At 40.3% G+C, this 17,500-nt stretch overlaps 3 protein-coding genes and 1 non-coding gene across 4 annotated transcripts in view; 1 reads left to right on the forward strand and 3 right to left on the reverse strand.

Annotated features, from left to right (window-relative positions):
- Window positions 1-7,163, reverse strand: part of LOC138052599 (tetratricopeptide repeat protein 28-like) — a 7,920-nt gene extending 757 nt beyond the window's left edge. Inside the window, exons 1-2 of the mRNA XM_068899134.1 lie at window positions 6,842-7,163; window positions 1-3,788 (exon numbers count right to left, since the gene is read on the reverse strand). The exon at window positions 1-3,788 is cut by the window's left edge and continues 757 nt beyond it. Of these exons, the coding sequence (XP_068755235.1) occupies window positions 1,076-3,772 (2,697 nt within the window). The 5' untranslated portion in view covers window positions 3,773-3,788; window positions 6,842-7,163 and the 3' untranslated portion in view covers window positions 1-1,075. The remainder of the gene's footprint in view (window positions 3,789-6,841) is intronic.
- A 136-nt stretch (window positions 7,164-7,299) lies between these two features.
- LOC138052600 (protein misato homolog 1-like) lies at window positions 7,300-15,778 on the reverse strand. The gene is made up of 3 exons (XM_068899135.1): window positions 15,013-15,778; window positions 13,437-13,715; window positions 7,300-11,431 (listed from the first exon to the last, which is right to left on the reverse strand). Exons 1-3 carry the CDS (start codon window positions 15,709-15,711, stop codon window positions 10,667-10,669), a joined length of 1,743 nt encoding a protein of 580 aa, XP_068755236.1. The 5' UTR covers window positions 15,712-15,778; the 3' UTR covers window positions 7,300-10,666.
- Window positions 14,421-14,493, reverse strand: Trnat-ggu (transfer RNA threonine (anticodon GGU)). Its single transcript has one exon. It is a non-coding gene; the product is annotated as a tRNA-Thr (tRNA).
- Window positions 15,769-17,500, forward strand: part of LOC138052602 (TP53-regulated inhibitor of apoptosis 1-like) — a 1,991-nt gene continuing 259 nt past the window's right edge. Inside the window, exons 1-2 of the mRNA XM_068899137.1 lie at window positions 15,769-15,995; window positions 17,235-17,500. The exon at window positions 17,235-17,500 is cut by the window's right edge and continues 259 nt beyond it. Of these exons, the coding sequence (XP_068755238.1) occupies window positions 15,849-15,995; window positions 17,235-17,327 (240 nt within the window). The 5' untranslated portion in view covers window positions 15,769-15,848 and the 3' untranslated portion in view covers window positions 17,328-17,500. The remainder of the gene's footprint in view (window positions 15,996-17,234) is intronic.

Consider the following 17,500-nt stretch of genomic DNA (forward strand, 5'->3'; position numbering starts at 1 on the left):
TTACCAGCATCCATATTGGTAAGCCAAAGGTTTACTGCACTTATCAAATCTGTACAGGTTGAATGATTTGGTCTAAATCCAGATTGAGAGTCTGTCAAAAGATTTCCTGCTTGGAAATACTCTAACAGCTGAGTATGCATGACCTTCTCTATAATTTTTGATATGGCAGGTAGAATAGAAATCGGTCTATAGTTGCTTGGAATATTTCTTTCATCGGACTTAAAAATAGGATGTACTTTTGCCTTTTTCCAATCATCAGGAAATATTCCAGTCTCCAACACTTGATTTATAATATCACACGTAGAATTTGAGATGTATGGACTACAAAGGTTTAGAAGTCTGCTAGAAATATTATCCAATCCGTAACCAACATATATCTCTCGTTGTGGCTAAATATTCATTAAATCACACCTCACGGCGAAAACTATACAAAAGCCAAGGTGGCCAGGTCTGAACAGCAAGTTCTTGTATTTTTGTTGGCTGTTTACAATCGAACTCTGGTATAACCAACACCTTTTTTAACGAAGTTACAACAACCCGTTTGCAGCTTTTACTCTAAAAGTAACTGAACTAAGGTCGCACACAAAAAAAAAGAGAATTAGAAAGGCACGCTGGGGTGACACTACCCAAGCCAAATAATAATTATTTGAAACGAAGTTTCTTTTATAGCGGGGCCTGTTTGTGAAACAATTTTCCTCAATACTTAAGAAATGCGGACTCTATTGGGCAGTTCAAACGCACAATCGAGCAAGTATCTGACCTCTCGGATTTCCACACGGCAATCATGTAAAACAGTTGTAAAGCGTTTTTACTTTTTTTAGCTTCACTGATGATTTTCCGTGTTTAAATAAAGTTTACTTACTTACTTACTTACTTACACCTATACTGTTGATATGTAACATTACACAACGGTCAGTACAATGTTTATTGTTCACTGCAAGAGATATTTTTACTCATACATCTCTTGCCCAAGAAAACCGTTATCTCCTTCTGAGAAATGTTTGTCTTCAAGTATTTTCATTTATAGCTCAGCAAGGCGGCAAAGATCCACTCCACGAGTCCGTTTTAGAGGTTTCTATGCTGAAAAATTAAATGCCTTCTCTTTCATCTGCTGGATTTCCGTAAGTGTGAACTTCACATCTTCGCCAATAACATAAAATGGCGCCCAGTTCGAGATCCTTTTCAAGTGTTCTTTTCCCTGCAGGGTAATCATACTGTACTGTAGAGCCTGACACACCGACTTGTTTGTAGTCACGTGTTTATAGAACAATTCCATAAAAGATAAAGTTGCGTCATCATCAATAGCCCACAACGTCACAACCACCGCACTCGCACCAGCCCCCAGGAATGAGCGGGCTATACCAACAACCCCTTCGGCCCGGATATCGCCTTGCGCGGTTTGACAGCAACTCAGCACAACCAGACGTGCTCGCAGGCTCAGCGAGGCAATATCTGCGCATGTCAATAAGTAGTCTTCTTCTGTAGGTAGCTGGTTTCCTCGATTGGGGCCTGCATCAGGTGCAAGAACGATCTCTCCTTTCACCGGGTCCCCATGGGCAGCAATGTGAACTATACTAGCTTTGACAAGGTAGTTGATAACACGTGACTTGGTGGCCATTTGCTGTGTAAGAGCCGTAGTGTATAGAAATGAGGCCACTTTCTCTGCTTCCCTTTGTGCTCCTGGTAGCTCACTGGGCTTGGCCTCTTTTCCCATTCGCCGGACACGCCCAACTAGTGGGTTCCCAATCACGAGCGCCCCACCCTCAAATTCTCTTTTGGTACGCTTAGAGATAAGAGTTAACGTCTCGAGGGATGTGCAAACCTGAATGCAGAACTTCTTCGAGAGAAATGTTCCTTCACCATCCAATAAGGCGGAGAAAGGAAGGCGATAAAGCATCGCTTCAGGGATGATTAACAACTTGTTTCCTTGGATGAGGTGCCCGACTGGTTTGATTAAAATGTCGTACAGCTGGCGAAGACTAGAACCTGGGTGGGAAACATCCACTGGTTTCGACGAGGCTTTCGACACCGTTTTGCGAGACATCTCTTCTCTGGTGGACTGGACACTACAAGTCTTGGGATCAGTTGTGCCTTTCTCTGAAAGATTCCACGGTAAGGACAGCGATTCTTGGATGGCAAAGATGTCTTCGCAGTTGTCTGTCTCAGAGGCTAAGAGCAATCTGTCTTCGACCATTCCATGCTCTCTGACTCCTTGTCTGATCTCATCCAGTGATGTTTCCACAAGCTCCATCAAGGCCCTGTACTTTTGACCTTCCCTCTCGGGCCACGGTAGTACACAGTCTACACGCGAGTGTGAAATAACCCATATGAACATTTGCCCGTTGAAGAAAGAGTACATCACAGTAGTGAGATCAGGGTCCCCCCGCAGTTCATCCAGAAATTTGGAAACGCTGTTTACATCTTTTGAGGGCGCTGTACTTCTTTTGTACACTGTTTTCACATCAAACTTGTGATAAAGAAGATCCTTGAGGGCCATGGCTCGCCCGCGATCTTCTGCCAGCATGGCATCCTGGACTTGCCCAGCATGAAACATGGTATAGGAAAGAGCTTTGTACACTATGATGTGCAGATCGCCGATTGAAATTTTTAGGTTTTCTTGCTTGCCCAGATGCGCTCGTATTTCTTCATATTCGGTAATACTCGTTTGGTAGATTGCCATGGCCCCTTTGTAGTCCTGTAACATACGTAGACACTTCGCTTTGGCTAACATGGCGTGATAAGCGGGGAGTCTCATGCGAGCTTCCTTGAATAGCCTGTGTGCCGCGTCGTGGTGTGCGAGTGACTCCTTGTATTCTTTGTTGTACGACAGAGCAAGTCCCAAACTATGCTCTGCACGAGCAATCAACGCCTTGTCTCCCATTTTTCTGGCAAGATTTGCATTTTCATGGAAGAACGTTGAGCCACTTTTGAAGTCTCCCAGTGCACAGTAAGCGTTGCCCAGGCCCCCACTAGCGATGAACTGACCTCTAAGGTCTCCTAACTGTGTCGCCAATTCAAGGTGTTTCTTAGAATAGCTTAAAGCTTTCACTGGATCTCCAAGGTAACGGTATACGTTACTCAAATTAGAGTAGGCGCCTCCTTTGTCTTCTTTACAGCCCGTTACTATAGCGACAGCAAGCGACTTTTCATAGCAACAGAGAGCCTTCTGGTATTCCCCCACATCCCTGTTACAAAGCCCCAGGTTTGTGTGCGCATGGAATTCTAGACTCTTGTCTCCTGTTGCTTCAGCAATCTGAAGTTCCTTCTCAAAGTACTCCATGGCTTGTTTGATATGGCCGAGATTTCTTTGCAGAGCGCCCATGTTGCCGAGAGCCATTGTTTTCCCACGCGTGTCCGCCAGCTCTTCGCAGATCTGCAAATAGTTTTGAAAACATTGCATCGACTTCGTGAAATTCCTCAACTTAAGCATAGCGGAACCAATCGACGAAAAAGCATCAGCTTTTATTTGCCGACGTTTTTGCTTCATTTTGGAATTTCGTTCCTTTCTTTCAGCTTCATTTTTGTCGACGTTATTCAAAAGTTCTACAACACGCTCATAACAGGCCACACCTTGTGTGATATCATTAGACGCCATGTAAAACAAACCCATGCATCCAAGCGATGCTGCGATGGAAGTTAAGTGGCCGGTGTTTTGAGAGATGTTGAGGCATTCTGTGAATACGGAATATGCCTTGTGGCGTTCGTTGTTGTTCAACAGTGATTTTCCATAATTCAGCGAAACATCGATTACTTCAGGGACCACAGTGTCCATATTGGGTTCTGAAAACCTGTAAAATCGAAAATAGAGGCGAATTTAATGATACTCATTATTAGAAACAGAACCCACAAATCATCTTGGTCCCGTGAATTAATTTAAGTGTTACGACGTTTACGGCGGCTTCCGGTAGCGGATCTGGTCACGAATACGTTGAAAATTGCAACCAAGTGCTAAAGACGCTTTAAAATCTGCGAATTCTCTTTTTTCATAACTTAAAATTTAAAATGGAAGTTAACAGTGAGAAAAGCAAACGCGTCAGTGTAATTCGTCCAAACGACTTCGACGGAATAGAAACCATCTCGTTCCCACGGCTTTTCCCATCCCTATTACTAGGGAGCTTTAGCAACGACAACGGAGACGGCAAGGACAACGTCACAAATTTGCATATTTAGTGGGCAAAAACAATAGCTTTGCACGCTCTGCACGTGCGTTTTTCATTTTTGTCCATTTCTTTGCCGTCGTCAGCAAAGCAACAACGTGAAATTACCAAGTTTGAGGTGTTATGGAGAACGTCAGCACCTGGAGATAAATTTTCATTTTTCTCCCCTAAATTAAGCGCCGCTCGTAACGGTTTCATTCCTGAGGGACTGAAACACCTTTGTCATATTAAAAGGTTTAGAATAGTCGCGAAGTGATCGCAATAACGTGAATTTATGTTTTTACATGACGTTCTCGTTGCCGTTCCCGTCGTCGTTGCTAAAGCTCCCTACTAACGAGGTTGGGAACGTAACTGCTCAGCATATGTAAGGAAAAACGCAAAAAAACCTGACCAAATGAAACGGACTTTTCCAATGATAAATCCGCAGACGAGATACCGCATGGAGTCCAAGCATTTTGTTTGCGACATTCGTCGTACTCACGTTTTGCAAAGGCAATCACATGATTTCGAGTGCAATTTGGAATAAATAAGCAAAAGAAATTTTTTCAAAGACTAAAAACAATTGCACAAGCCAGCAGGGCGAGTGCAATTTGTAGTCTTTGAAAGTGCTTATTTATTCCAAATTGCACGAGAAAATAATTTGATTATTTGTTAATATAAACTCACATGCAATTTAATTTCAGCTTCTAACTTTCGGCAGTGTTTGAGATCAGTTTACGTCCTCTCAGCCAATCAGCATGCTGAAATTTTTTGCATGTCTCTAATTACTGAACAAAATGGATTTCAGGACCCATCAGGAAAATCGTTACCAGACTTCTTTGAGTATCATGGATGTATCATCAAATGGAAATTGATAATCTCTGAATTACCGGTAAATGTATTCTCAAATGATACACTTTTGCTCTCATTTGTCCCAAAAGGCACTGCAAGCTATTTGAGTTTTACTGAAGTGGCAACCAAGCGTTATTAGGTAGCCAAAACAAGTTATTGCAAGAAGTTTTAATTTGAGCAACATCACAGGACTGACTACTAGGTTGATTTCCTTATTACATATTACAAACATCCCGGCACCAGTGTAAGGTGAAAATATTAAAGTGCTACTATGATCAAATATCATTTTCTTTTTTTGTTCAGATTTTAAAAGCGTGTTTGCTTAATTAACACCCAACTGGCAAAATTTTGAGCTTTGATTTTGATCCAAAGGCTGTTTATTTTGAATGTGAGGTTTGGATTTCACGGTCCGCCATTACTCACGTTCAAAACTGAACGATTGGACCTCGGAGGGTTGAATCTACAAAAAAGTGATGTCATTTACTCACTAGGTTAAAATTTCATCATGTAAATGCAACTCATTATATATGTAAAACACAAGTTTAAAAATCTGAAAGCCTGAAACTCTATGTACACATGCATTGCATTCTTAAGCCAGAGAGTCTTTGACATAATTTTCTCTTCGACCGAGCTCTCTCAAGATTTTAAAGTTAGTAATGGCAGACCAATAAATAACAAAATTCCAGTTAAAATAAACAGGTGTCTTTTTAAAATCCGAACTTAAAACTTGGGTCACTTAGTGTTTAGTTAAGATAGTTTTGAAATCCAAAGAAAAAGAAGAATTATTTTTTGGTCATAGTAGCACTTTAGCACTTAGCAGGATCCTGGCATTATGTAGGCTACATGTATTAATGCTCTGAGGTTCTTTTAGGCCTGTCCTTTGCCTTCTATAATGCTTCTTTTGGTCGACTGTCTAGACAATTCTGACATGTCTGTTGAAATTGTTTTCAATGTAGGATATGTACCTATATCAGTTCAGGCTTGATCTTTGCTGAGTTCTGCACTGTGAAATAATTAAACTGTGCCATTAAGGGAAGGGCTTTAGACTGCAGTTTCCAGAGGAAGATACTCAATACCCACTAGCCTGCTTGCAGGAGGTAATTTTTATTTCAGCCGCCACATCGGACGGCCATCACCCGGCCCAAACCTATCCCCCGCTCTTCCAATATGGCATCTGATATGTGATTCGCGGCAACAACGTCCGCAACAATGGCATCTACCGCCTGCAAGCAGGCTAAATACCCACTTATTCATATATGTAGACTCTATTCATAAATGGCTGCCAATTAAAAATTCTTTTGTATGCATTTAAATGAGCCGAACTAACCTTGTTTGAGAGCAAAAAATCTTTTGAATTATCAACTCAAAAATGAGGTTAGTTGGGCTAATTTTAATACTTGCAAAAGACTTTTCAATTGGCAGCCATTTATGAATAGGGTCCATGTGAAACAGAATGTCTGCAGTCACGCGATTGATATGCTTTGTCACGCAAAGTTGTACGTGACTGAAAGATTGTTTTAATAATATGGTGGTTACGTGGTGATGGTAACGAGTTGTTTTGGGGGGATGTTTTAGTCTCTTGTGCTGTAATTTTATATTCCTGGACTATTAAAATTTTTTCAGTAGAAAGTTGGCACTTGAATGCACATCCACAATCACAACCACAGTTCTCTGAAACAAAGAATTCGTTCGTATTTGAATGACAAAGCGATTTTGAGTCAATGTTTATTCTAAATCATTGAGAGCTCAACCATGTCATAATAGTTTTATGTCAATTTAAAGTCAAAATTCTAGAGTAACATGCAAAAGAAATCCATTAGAATATAGTTATCGAATCTTTACAGGCTACCTACCGTTTTCTGTATCATTCCACCATGTGCATGTCCTTGTTACATTTCAGACTCCTACATACATACAATGCCAAGTGCTTTTTGATGTGGCGTTGTGTAATCGCCATCACTACCCTGTCTACTCGGGTTCGAGTTCTAAAGAGCGCAAGGATATTTCGGTCTTTTGAGCACATTTCTCTCCATCTTTCGCCGGATAAATGCGCTACTATTCTGATCTATTCAGGCAACCTTGGTTCCCAGGGTCTCTTTGTCTATGAGGAGAGACCCTGGGAACGAGGTTCGATAGATCAAATATTCTAACATGGCTTCGAGGCTTGCCGGTTAAAATTGTAAAATGTTTCAGTTTCTTTCGTCTCTCAATTCCCAAAAGAGACTTGGATACAAAGAAAACAACACCAAATATGGAAGTTTATCCGGAAAGCCTCGGAGCCATGTTTATAGAATACTGATATATCGAACATGGCCAGGAGCTCCTGACATGGCCTATTGGCTAGCAAATTAGCGGGAGCGCGATGAACACAACTCACCTTAAAGTATCTGTTACCATGGTTACACTCGATAAAAAAAATGTGCCAGCCATGCATTTCACCGAATGTTCTGCATGTGTTGATGTCACGAGTCGCCTTGCCGACGTCAGCAGAAAGCTAAGTTCACTCTATCAATTACTGTACAACGAGTTTGAGTGCCTATGAAACAAAAAATAACTAAGGCTTATTTGAAAGATCTTTTGAAGAAAGGAAACATGGTGTTCTCATTTTTAAAATATCTCATATCATTGGAGAGATATTAAGGTTTTTGTGTTAAGACTGATGACGTCATCAGTGGTTCCAAGGGTAACACAAATCACAAAATCTAAAATATCCTTGAAAATATTACCGCAGTTTTCTTCAAACTTGGCACTAATAATGTTTATCACATTTAGCACATAAAATGACACCCATTGTACAGTTGCCATGGCAAACGTTTTGCTTCCAGATCAAGGTTGTGGGAAACTGGTGTTTCCGCTTTTTGTCTTAACCAAACATCATTCACCCTCAATGCACGCCTGACAAAAATTTGTCTCGCTCCGAAGCCGGACGACGGCACCTTTGAAGTTTGGTATAGCTTGACAACCTTTGGTAGGAAAAAATCACCGTGTGCACTTGTATCACGGATCTTTTTATCCTGGCATTTCTCAAAAAGCTTTAGTAAACGGAAATTCTGATGGTATTGCTGAGCTGATTGTTTTCATTAGCAAATTTAGTAGCATTAATTATAAGAAATAACCTCTAGTTCTGTTTTTACAACAAACAGCTGCTAGTCAAATTACAGATTCATCTTTCTGGTAAACTCTCGTCATTTTCCGACTTTTACCCGTAGTTGTTGTAAGCTGTAACTGGACAATTTATGTTAACTGTTTATGCATCCCACGGATACACCCTTATAGGCGTCTTGTTTTGTTGGGGGGTTACATGTTGCGTGCGCTTTCACACCCTGTTTCGTGTTGTTTGCTGTTCTTGGGAGTTATTGCGCGAAGTTGAAACCGGTCAAAGTTTTGAGCCAACAACTCCAACCTAAGCGTTGCGCAACAATGTTGGATCCCTTTGCACAGCTCTTCCAACATTGTTGGGGCCACGCACGCGCATTCCATATGGTCTCCACGGAGATAGCAACCCATAGACCGATTGCATAAATGGCGGCCAAAAATGTATTCTTGTGTTTATGTGCTAATTAGACTCACTAGCCTCGCTCTCCAACGACCTTTCTATTGTATTTTGTCCATGCAAACGAGGCTAGTGAGTCTAATTAGCACATAAACAAAAGAATACGTTTTTGGCGGCCATTTATGCAATCGGTCTATTAACGGTCAACACTAATGGCCATCCGTCAAACTTACAATTACACGACGCAATATCCCATCTTGATATGAGAAGCTTATCGCTGTAAAAAGAATGAAAACAGGCAGAATTAGAGCTTTAGTTCAACAAGAAATAGCGTTTCTGAGCAGAGCCGCGCTGATCTAAAAACCACTTGGAAGACGGTTAGCCTTTACTTGCTTTGCTGGATACTACTATGTCAATACTATAAAAAATTCAATCTTCCAGGAGCTTGTCTCGTTAGTCTAGTGGATATTGGAATATACAAGGAGAACCCATCGATCCGGGTTCAACTCCTTAGCTCGCCTAATCTGACTGTACTCTGCAAATTGAAATGTTAGTTTTTTTTTTTTTGAAGTAGATTTGAAGTCTGAAGTAGAGTGTACGTCGTGTAAGAATAAGTTGAATGAAAAGGGAAATGTCAGTTTGAGGGATGGCAATGAGTGTTGACCCGCATTAACATGTTAATGGGAGCCGAATTTTGTAAGTTTATAAAGTCTTATGGGTCGCATCCTTCCCACATTACACTGCACGTCCTTACTTTGTTGGGAGTTATTGCGTCCGTTTCAGTGCACACAACTGTAAACACCAACAAAAATCTGCAGAACCAACAATTCGCAACAATGCTGGGAGTTGTTGCTTCCGTTCGCACGGGGCTTTAGCGTTAACCGCAAGTATTTCGCAATTATTACTGGATGGGTACCAACGGTTTTAAAGTAAAAACAGAAAATGAATGGTTCATTGTTATATGCTCTCGTTGTTGTCAAAACCTAAAATTTGATAATTTCACGTTGTCGTTTTGTCGAGTGCCGCAAAGAAATGCACCAAAATTCGTGCTGCACGTGCAGCATGAAAATTCTCTTATCCCAACTTGTCTCTATCTCTTTGAACACACAAGTTTCCTTGATTTTTGGTAACACGAATAATTTCAGCCAAAGGTTTGCCGTAAACGCAGTTGCAAACAATGTCATCTCTCCATGGAACTTTCTGGAAAGTTTCCCTTTCACGTCATTTAAAATGCAGTAATGTGATTGGGCAATCGAAGTGTTTATTGCCCATATTAGGAGTTTCCTTGTATTGACGGGAATAAGGAGAAGCTTTCTTTTAATCTTGCCAAACATTGGTCCGTGAAACAAATTGCAAACACTTTTTCAAAGTCATACGAAAGTCGCTCTATCTCTGTAAATTGTTGAATTCAGTCAACACGCACTGATCGCTTGCCTTTCGTTTCAAGACTTCAGTACAGGAAAGCAATGCAGAGGGTCCACAGACCAATTTATTAATCTCTCTCTTTGCTTTTGGGTCAGGCTCGTAAAAAATTATATTCGCAATGAACGTTTTCTTTTGCAATGCTCGTGAGTAGCGTCAGTCAGTCTACTATCTATTTTTATATGAAGCTTAAGGACCCCCTGTGATCGCTGTCCATCGTTGCAGAACCTAAATAAGCGACCTACCAGCGATCTTGGACCAAACTGTTGAGACAGCGACAAAAATTCACCTTCATCTTCTCACACTCCCACTCAGGGCAGAATTTACACTTTCCTTCCCCCTCAGTCAATGTTGCTGAGTACATTGTATTGTTATGCATCTGTTATGCAGTATATTTCCAACCAAGATAAATCAACATTGAGTTTGTGAGGAGGAGAAAGGGTGGCTTTTAAGCGGAAAACATTTGGATAAGGTTTTGGAGTACCAAAAATATCTCTTTGTCTCAACAGGTTATGTCCGAGATTGTAGCTACCCAGGCCTCCCTAGAGCTCCATGGGTAGAGCATTCGACCGGTGCTATAGAGAGCCATCGTTGCAGTCGCTTGCATTCCTTGGCACAAACTGGTTTGTGATAATTTTCAAACTCTAAGATATGTGATTACTGAATTGCTTGAGAAGAACTGAATTTACAGGAATTGACTGGTTTCCACTCCTTTTGACAGAGTGAAGCTGCGTGAAGATTGGAAAAGCTTTTATGTCACACCTCATGGATTTTTGTATCGCTGGGATAAACTTGAGAGTTCCTCAAGAATTCCATTGAAGCTTTCGACTTCCGTTCCAGATTCAAGAAACACATGGTGTTTCCTAATGTCTACCTTTTTGGCCCAGTGAACCAATGACAATAACATATCAGAAATACCAGAATTGGTCTCTAAACAACTCAGGACGCTGGTGAGATTTACTCCACAACTCTTAGGTCTTGTATATCCCTCCATCACAAAACCATCAGCTGTTACCTTGGGAGCAAAAATATTTGGGAATGGTGGTTTGACAATACAGGCCTGATTCACATTCCAACATGACGAGGAAGCGTTAGGATTTAGATTTCTCAAGAACGCATGAACAATTTCGCTGGCAGACGAACAGGCTTCAAAGGAACTGTCATTCTGCAAAGAAGTCTGAGCACGAATGTTTCTTGAAGAAGTACATACAAGGGATGTTGGAATTCCTCTGACGACGGCAGACTGTGAAATAACAGAACAATTACTTGACATGCCTGGTGTTAATGATTGTAAAAGCTCTTTGCCATTTTTATTAAGTCTCGAATGAAAAAGAGACGATAGAGAACTGGTCTCTTCCACAGGTAAAGGAAAGGTAGACGATAGACTGGCAACTGTTCTCTCTCCAAATGCCACACTTTCCACAAAACTGTTCATAGTAGAGGCCTGTGGTGTGAGAAGTCGATAAGGCATGGTCACTGTATCAACGCATACTCCAATTACAGAGCTGGTGTGGTATGGAAGTGAAGGCTGCAAACAAGTACACAGGACACTTTAGAGCGGTTTTCAATTGAGTGTCGAAAGTAATTAGCGAATTACTTTGGTTTATGATTACTTCACTCAGTGATTGATTCAAAGTTCTCGCGCCAGTTTTTCAACCAATCAGAAGTGAAACCAAAAGCAATCGTGGCTCGTGCGTGCACATTTTCCCGCGCTTTGTGTCGGCTACGTGTAATTACTTCGAGTTTCGATTGGTTTACTGGATTGTCTCCGTCCTTTTTGATTGGCCAAAGTAATTACTTTGGTTTTGGTTTTACGACACTCATTTGAAAACCGCTCTAAAAATAAGTCAAACTTATTCAAGACATCAGGCCTCGGTTCTTCAAAAGGTAAATAACGCTACCCACCAGATAAATCACGACCCAACGGATAAACACTAACAAAACCAATTGAGTTATATCCAGTGGATAGTGCTATCCACCCTTCAAACAACTGGGGCCAGATGACCAAAAAAAGAACTAAATAAAAAGTTTCTTTTCAAGATACCAAAAATAATAATAACTGTTATTATTTATGGCCTGGAATTGCTGACTCACCAAAACAACTTATTGGGATCAATTTCTTAAATTCCTCATTTTAGTTAAACTGCTGATTAGTAAGGGCCTTGCGGCCTGACATTTTTCGCAGAATAATATAATTACTAGCATTTTGATAAATACCGGCACCAATTTCTTGTTGAAATTAGTGTCCCAAGCCATCATAAAAAGTGAAAAAGCTAAAAGATTTATTCCTCACTGAAATATGGTCGAGGCTCGATTCAGATGATGGATTTTCGTCAGCTCAACCAAATACATGTAACTTGAAATGTTTGACTAATGGTTCAATGAAGAACTACCAACTAAATGGAATTTCTCAGCTTTTCTTCCTGTCTAAACTAGTTGGGGATTTGGACAGTGAAGCTTCCATAAAAGTTTGCCAAACTGGTTGGATTTCATTTGCCTGCCATGTTGAAAACTTTTTCTAGTTCCCAATCCCTTAAAAATTTTGTTAAACAACCGCCGGAAATACGTCCGCGTTCCCAGGATAGCATGCGAAACCCCGTTAATATTTATTTATTTATTTACTTATTTATTTAGAGGTCTTATCTATGAAACCCTCTTAATAAAGTTCTTATTTGTATAGAAGTTTATTCTGTTGGTCACTCACTTTTGTAAAGTTGGTGGTTCCTAAAGCAGCCGTTTTTTTTTAATTTCCAAGAAGGACAACATCCCTACTCGTGAAACCTTGGATCAAATGTCAGTGGAAGTAATCTGCCCTCAATACGCATGGTAGTCAGTCTTTATACATTACAAGGAGCCAAGAAATGTCTCTCAAAGGCTTTTGGCTTAATTTGCTCATTGGGTGTCCTTGATTAGGACAAAATATCTTTGGGGTCCTGAACATATTCTTTATGGTTAAAGCAAATAAATATCATTCCACGTTTTGGATACATAATTAGAAAAGCTTGTGACTTACAATGTATTTAACATCAATCCAGAAACATCTATATCCTCGTCTAAATTTACTTGTAACTATGTTCCAGCACGCAGGAAAGCACTTAACTTTCAGCCAAGGTGGCGTCACACACTCTAAGGCTTTTTAAAAACATTACCACTTGGCCACCTATTTGTTGCTGGAGAGAATTGGAAAGACCATAACACCCCACTTCACCATGCTATTTCTGATAAAGGGCTCATTCTTTATCAGTCTGATAACAAGTGGGTGCAACACACTCATCACATGACTGTTCTTCAGCCATGTAACATCTGTGATCAAACACTATCAGTAAGACTTACAAAGACTAAAACATTCAGCCAAAATATTGCGATCCAGTGATTTTACTCCATAATGGCTTCTATACTTTTCCTGATATTTGAAGGCATTTTTGTTCAGATGAACAATGGGCCAAGTTTCCTTTTTGCATGTAAACATGAGACAAATTTTTATCCATATATTTCAGTGTGTTACACAGTTACATAATTCTAAATTATGGTACCTGGTAAATTAGCAGTGGAAACTCCCTTGCAGGTCCTGGGTGTGGCCATGTCTCACTAGCAAGTGACAGCGGTACAAATAAGTCGCTGAATTCTGATAAACGGCCATAGCTCAATGCTGAATTCAGAATTCTTAGGGCAGCCTTTTTGTTTGTCCCATTCAAACACTGAGCTGGTGAAAGTCCAAAAGAAATAAATGTTTTTGCTGAATACTCATCCTTCAGTTCTTCAAGTATCTGGCTACTTAATCCTCCAAAACCATCGGAGACATCAGTGAAAATCTAAATGAAAACAACATACAGCGGAGCTGAAGATGACATCATTGATCAATGAGCCTCAAATTTGCTTGATTGCCTTTCAATCACCTAAGGCCACTCTCCTAGATACAATGAATTTATGACAGATTCCAGAGAAATGTGTGAAGGCTTCTAAGAACTGAAAATCAAGTCACCAATGACTATGTTACTTTACTAAAGATGATCTCTGCACAACCTCATATAATAATATTGGATGTAAAACTGTCAACCATTCCATAAAAAATAACATTAAGCATGAATACTTATTATTGGACGGGTAAAATAAAATGGAATGGGTAAAATTTAGTCCTGGGAGAGACAAAAATTGGCGAAACTAACCGACAGTATGCCTTCCACAACAAAGGTTGTCACTAAACCCAAAAGATGATTCTACTCAAGTTTCTGTCCATGACTTTCACCACTCTCAGTATAATGTTCTCCCAAACAATGTTAGAGTAATTACATAATCCACAGTGCGATCTCACACTAGACGAAGGTCAGATCACTCTTCACACAAGACTGTCCATTCCCTTTATCTATTTACATGAGACCTGTAAAACAAATCTGCTTACGGTTGTTTGGAGGAAATATTTTCCTTCCCTCCAAGGTCCAGGTTATATACAAAATAGAGAAGTGATTGTTCCACTTATCTAAGAAATTTATCTCATGCTGACCCCTGAGAAATTCAGGTGGCTTCAACGGGATTCAAACCCGCGACCTTTGCGACACCAGTGCAATGCTCTACCAACTGAGCTATGAAGCTACACAGTTAGGAGTGGGTCAACTTGTAAGGCTCTTGTGTTCCTGTGAAAGGACTTGATGAATGAAATGGATGTACATTTGAAGTGCAGGTTATAGACAAAATAGAGGAGAAATCCTCGCACTTATCTAGACAATTTACGCAATTTCTTAAATTATCTAGATAAGTTTCAAGTAAGCTTATAAAGTAAGTTTCAACTTACAAAAAAAAAAAAAGGAAAGGAAAGGAACTTTATTTAAGTGTCTAGTCGTTCTAGCGCTGGAGCGCTAATTGGGGACACTGTAAACTGAAATGAGCAATGAAAGTAAATCAAGTCAAATGTTGGTTTTTGAGGAGAGGGGAAACCGGAGTGCATACCGGAGTGCATACATATGACGTCGAGTCCGGGAATCGAACCCGGGCCACATTGGTGGGAGGCGAGTGCTCTCACCACTGCGCCATCCCTGCACCCCGCGCCATCCCTGCACCCCAAAGCTTGCACAACAAAGCTTGAACTGTACATCTTTTTTTCAGCTGCTTTACCTGAAATCCTTGCAGACTATCACATTCCTCCACAAAGAAATGTAAATTATTTTCAAACTCATCATAGAAATGTTCCTCTTTTGCCAAATGTTGTCCATAACCAAACACATCAAAGGGATTGCCGCCTTCTTCGTGACAAAAATCTCGGATTAATTGAATTGACTTAGGGTGCAAGGAGGTTCCAAGAAAGTCCGACCAGACCAAAATGTCTTGATCCAGGTTGTAAAACTTATCTCTCAATGGTCTTTTATCTTCTTCCGTAAAGCTACTTATCGATGGGCGATCAAGAGTTTCGCTATCACTGACAGAATTGGTATCACACTGAAATTCCATCAGCTCTTCTTCTAAGTCCATTAGAAACTCATTTTTGGGCTCTGGTTTACATTCGTGAACAGAAACGTTCCCTGACCACAAAGATTCGTTCCCGTAGGTTGTTGTTTTATACAAAGTACCGTATCTTGGCAAATTTCTCAAGCTCCCTTTCAAATCGAAGATCAACAACCGAGGTGTGTATGTCTGTTCGCCCCGTAATGTCAAACCCTCTCGAAATAAGACATCATGACTTATATCTTTCTTAGAGGAAGAACTGGGATCGTAACAGAAGCTAGACTCTTGAATGTTCGCCCAATGAGTCCCTACAAAGTTAGAATAATGACCAAATTGGAGAGTAATAACTTCCCTGGTTGAACTGCCCGCCATATTTGTTGAATGTGAAGAGTTCGGGCATACGTTATAATGTGACTCCGCTACAGAATCGCGGGCTTATTTACTCGAAACTTGTTTCGAACCTAAATGGTTGCCAATCTTAGTGGATCAAGGCTAAGGCATTTTAAGGAATGAACAGTATTGGACCCGAGTGTAATGACTTAAAGAAAGAGTACGATGCTTGTTTCAATGTGTGGTACTCAGAGAGCTTCCTCAAAGGAGAATACAAAACTGATCCCTGTGGTGAGCTCCTAAAGAGCTACAGATCATGTGTGCTGGTAAGAAGTGCGATGTCGGATGTGGGATTGATGTGCCCATTTCTTTTAATCGAATATTTTTAATTGTCAAGATAAGAAAAGACTGACTAACAGTTTTCAAGGCGCAAAAGTATATATTCGATTATCGTGTCGATGCAATCCATAACGGAACAAAATAGTTGGTCAAAATGCCAACCTGGAGGCAAGTGAAGGTGGTCAAATGTCGTTTGTACAATCAAAATCCCTACCCTAGGGACAGACCTCACGATTACATTCCTGTGGTTTGCCTGACCCCCTCTCCCTCTGCTTAACATTGATAGGTGCATGAATGTAATGTGTATTTTCATTGCCTTTTTATAATAATTCTGAGCAGTGTTGGCCATTTCAAAACTCTTTTTTTCACTAGTTTCCCAAATTGACAATAATAAATTATTGATCAGAATTTTAGATTGCACAGTATATCACAAATAACGTGAAGCACATATAAATACATGTCAGTGGTGACTCAAGGTAGTCCGCCAAAAATGCTGGAGCTCCTAACACTGGTGGTTCACAGTGGTGTCGTGGTTATTTTGTCAACCTCCTAGTTCGTTTGAAAAATCGCAGACCCGGGTGGGAATCGAAACCCACGACCTTCGGATTAGATCACCATTGCTCTACCAACTGAGCTACAAGGCCAGATGGGAGACCCATTGTTCGACACTAACGCTTGCCCGATTGCCTGGAGCAAGCGAAATATACCTGTGGGCAAGTAAAACAACTCTAAGACTTGCCCAATCAGGCAGTCAGAATGTTTGTTCGACTTATATTTTGTGGAACGATTGGATTTGCAACGAAGAAAGTGACTAGTAATATGACGTAGTCACCGCAAGCGATGAGAAAATTAACAATGTTACATCAATTTCCTGTCATTTATTTTTCTGTTAAAAATATATTGGACACAAACCTCAAAATAGATTGAAACAAGGAACATGTTCTTATGTCGTGTTTCTCATGTCACTGTAGACGTTTTGCACTGTACCCAAGTCACTTGTCATTGTTCAGAAAGTCCACTGTCAGCAGTGTTTAGTGTTGTGTCACTTCTCTGCTTCACCCCATTGAAAGCCTCTGACATGAACAATAAATTATTATAATATTATGCATCTTCACCATCCTTCAGCTAACTTCTGAATACTTAGCTTAGTAATACAGTTTCTTGCAATGAGGAATCCTATATGTGGAAAACAGCAGTTATGGAAAACTTTTTTTCTTTTTTTACAGAAAGCCATCAAAGAAAGAAACATAGATCTATCAGATATTGAAGCCAACATTCTTGGAACAGACAACGAAAAGCAACCACCTCTGGAAAAGTAGTTACTTACAATGCAGGATATTTGGAATCAATAGAAACGATAAACAGAGTGAAACTGCATATATATGTGTTCTAATTCAAACCGACCAATCCATTGCCATTTGCAAATGAAATGAGACATATTCCTGGAGGCTGTTATAGTTTTCAGATGAAGGTCCAACCGGGGTAGGTGTAA

This window comes from Montipora capricornis, chromosome 6 (assembly GCF_036669925.1).
Source record: "Montipora capricornis isolate CH-2021 chromosome 6, ASM3666992v2, whole genome shotgun sequence".
NCBI lineage: Eukaryota > Metazoa > Cnidaria > Anthozoa > Scleractinia > Acroporidae > Montipora > Montipora capricornis.

Excerpts from the sequence above, each read along its gene's own strand:
- LOC138052600 (XM_068899135.1), bottom strand. The coding sequence starts at position 15,711 with ATGGCGGGCAGTTCAACCAGGGAAGTTATTACTCTCCAATTTGGTCAT. Across the intron at positions 13,716-15,012 it reads ATAGTCTGCAAGGATTTCAG|ATTTTCACTGATGTCTCCGA; the intron begins GTAAAGCAGCTG and ends GTTTTCATTTAG. Across the intron at positions 11,432-13,436 it reads TTCCACTGCTAATTTACCAG|CCTTCACTTCCATACCACAC; the intron begins GTACCATAATTT and ends ACTTGTTTGCAG.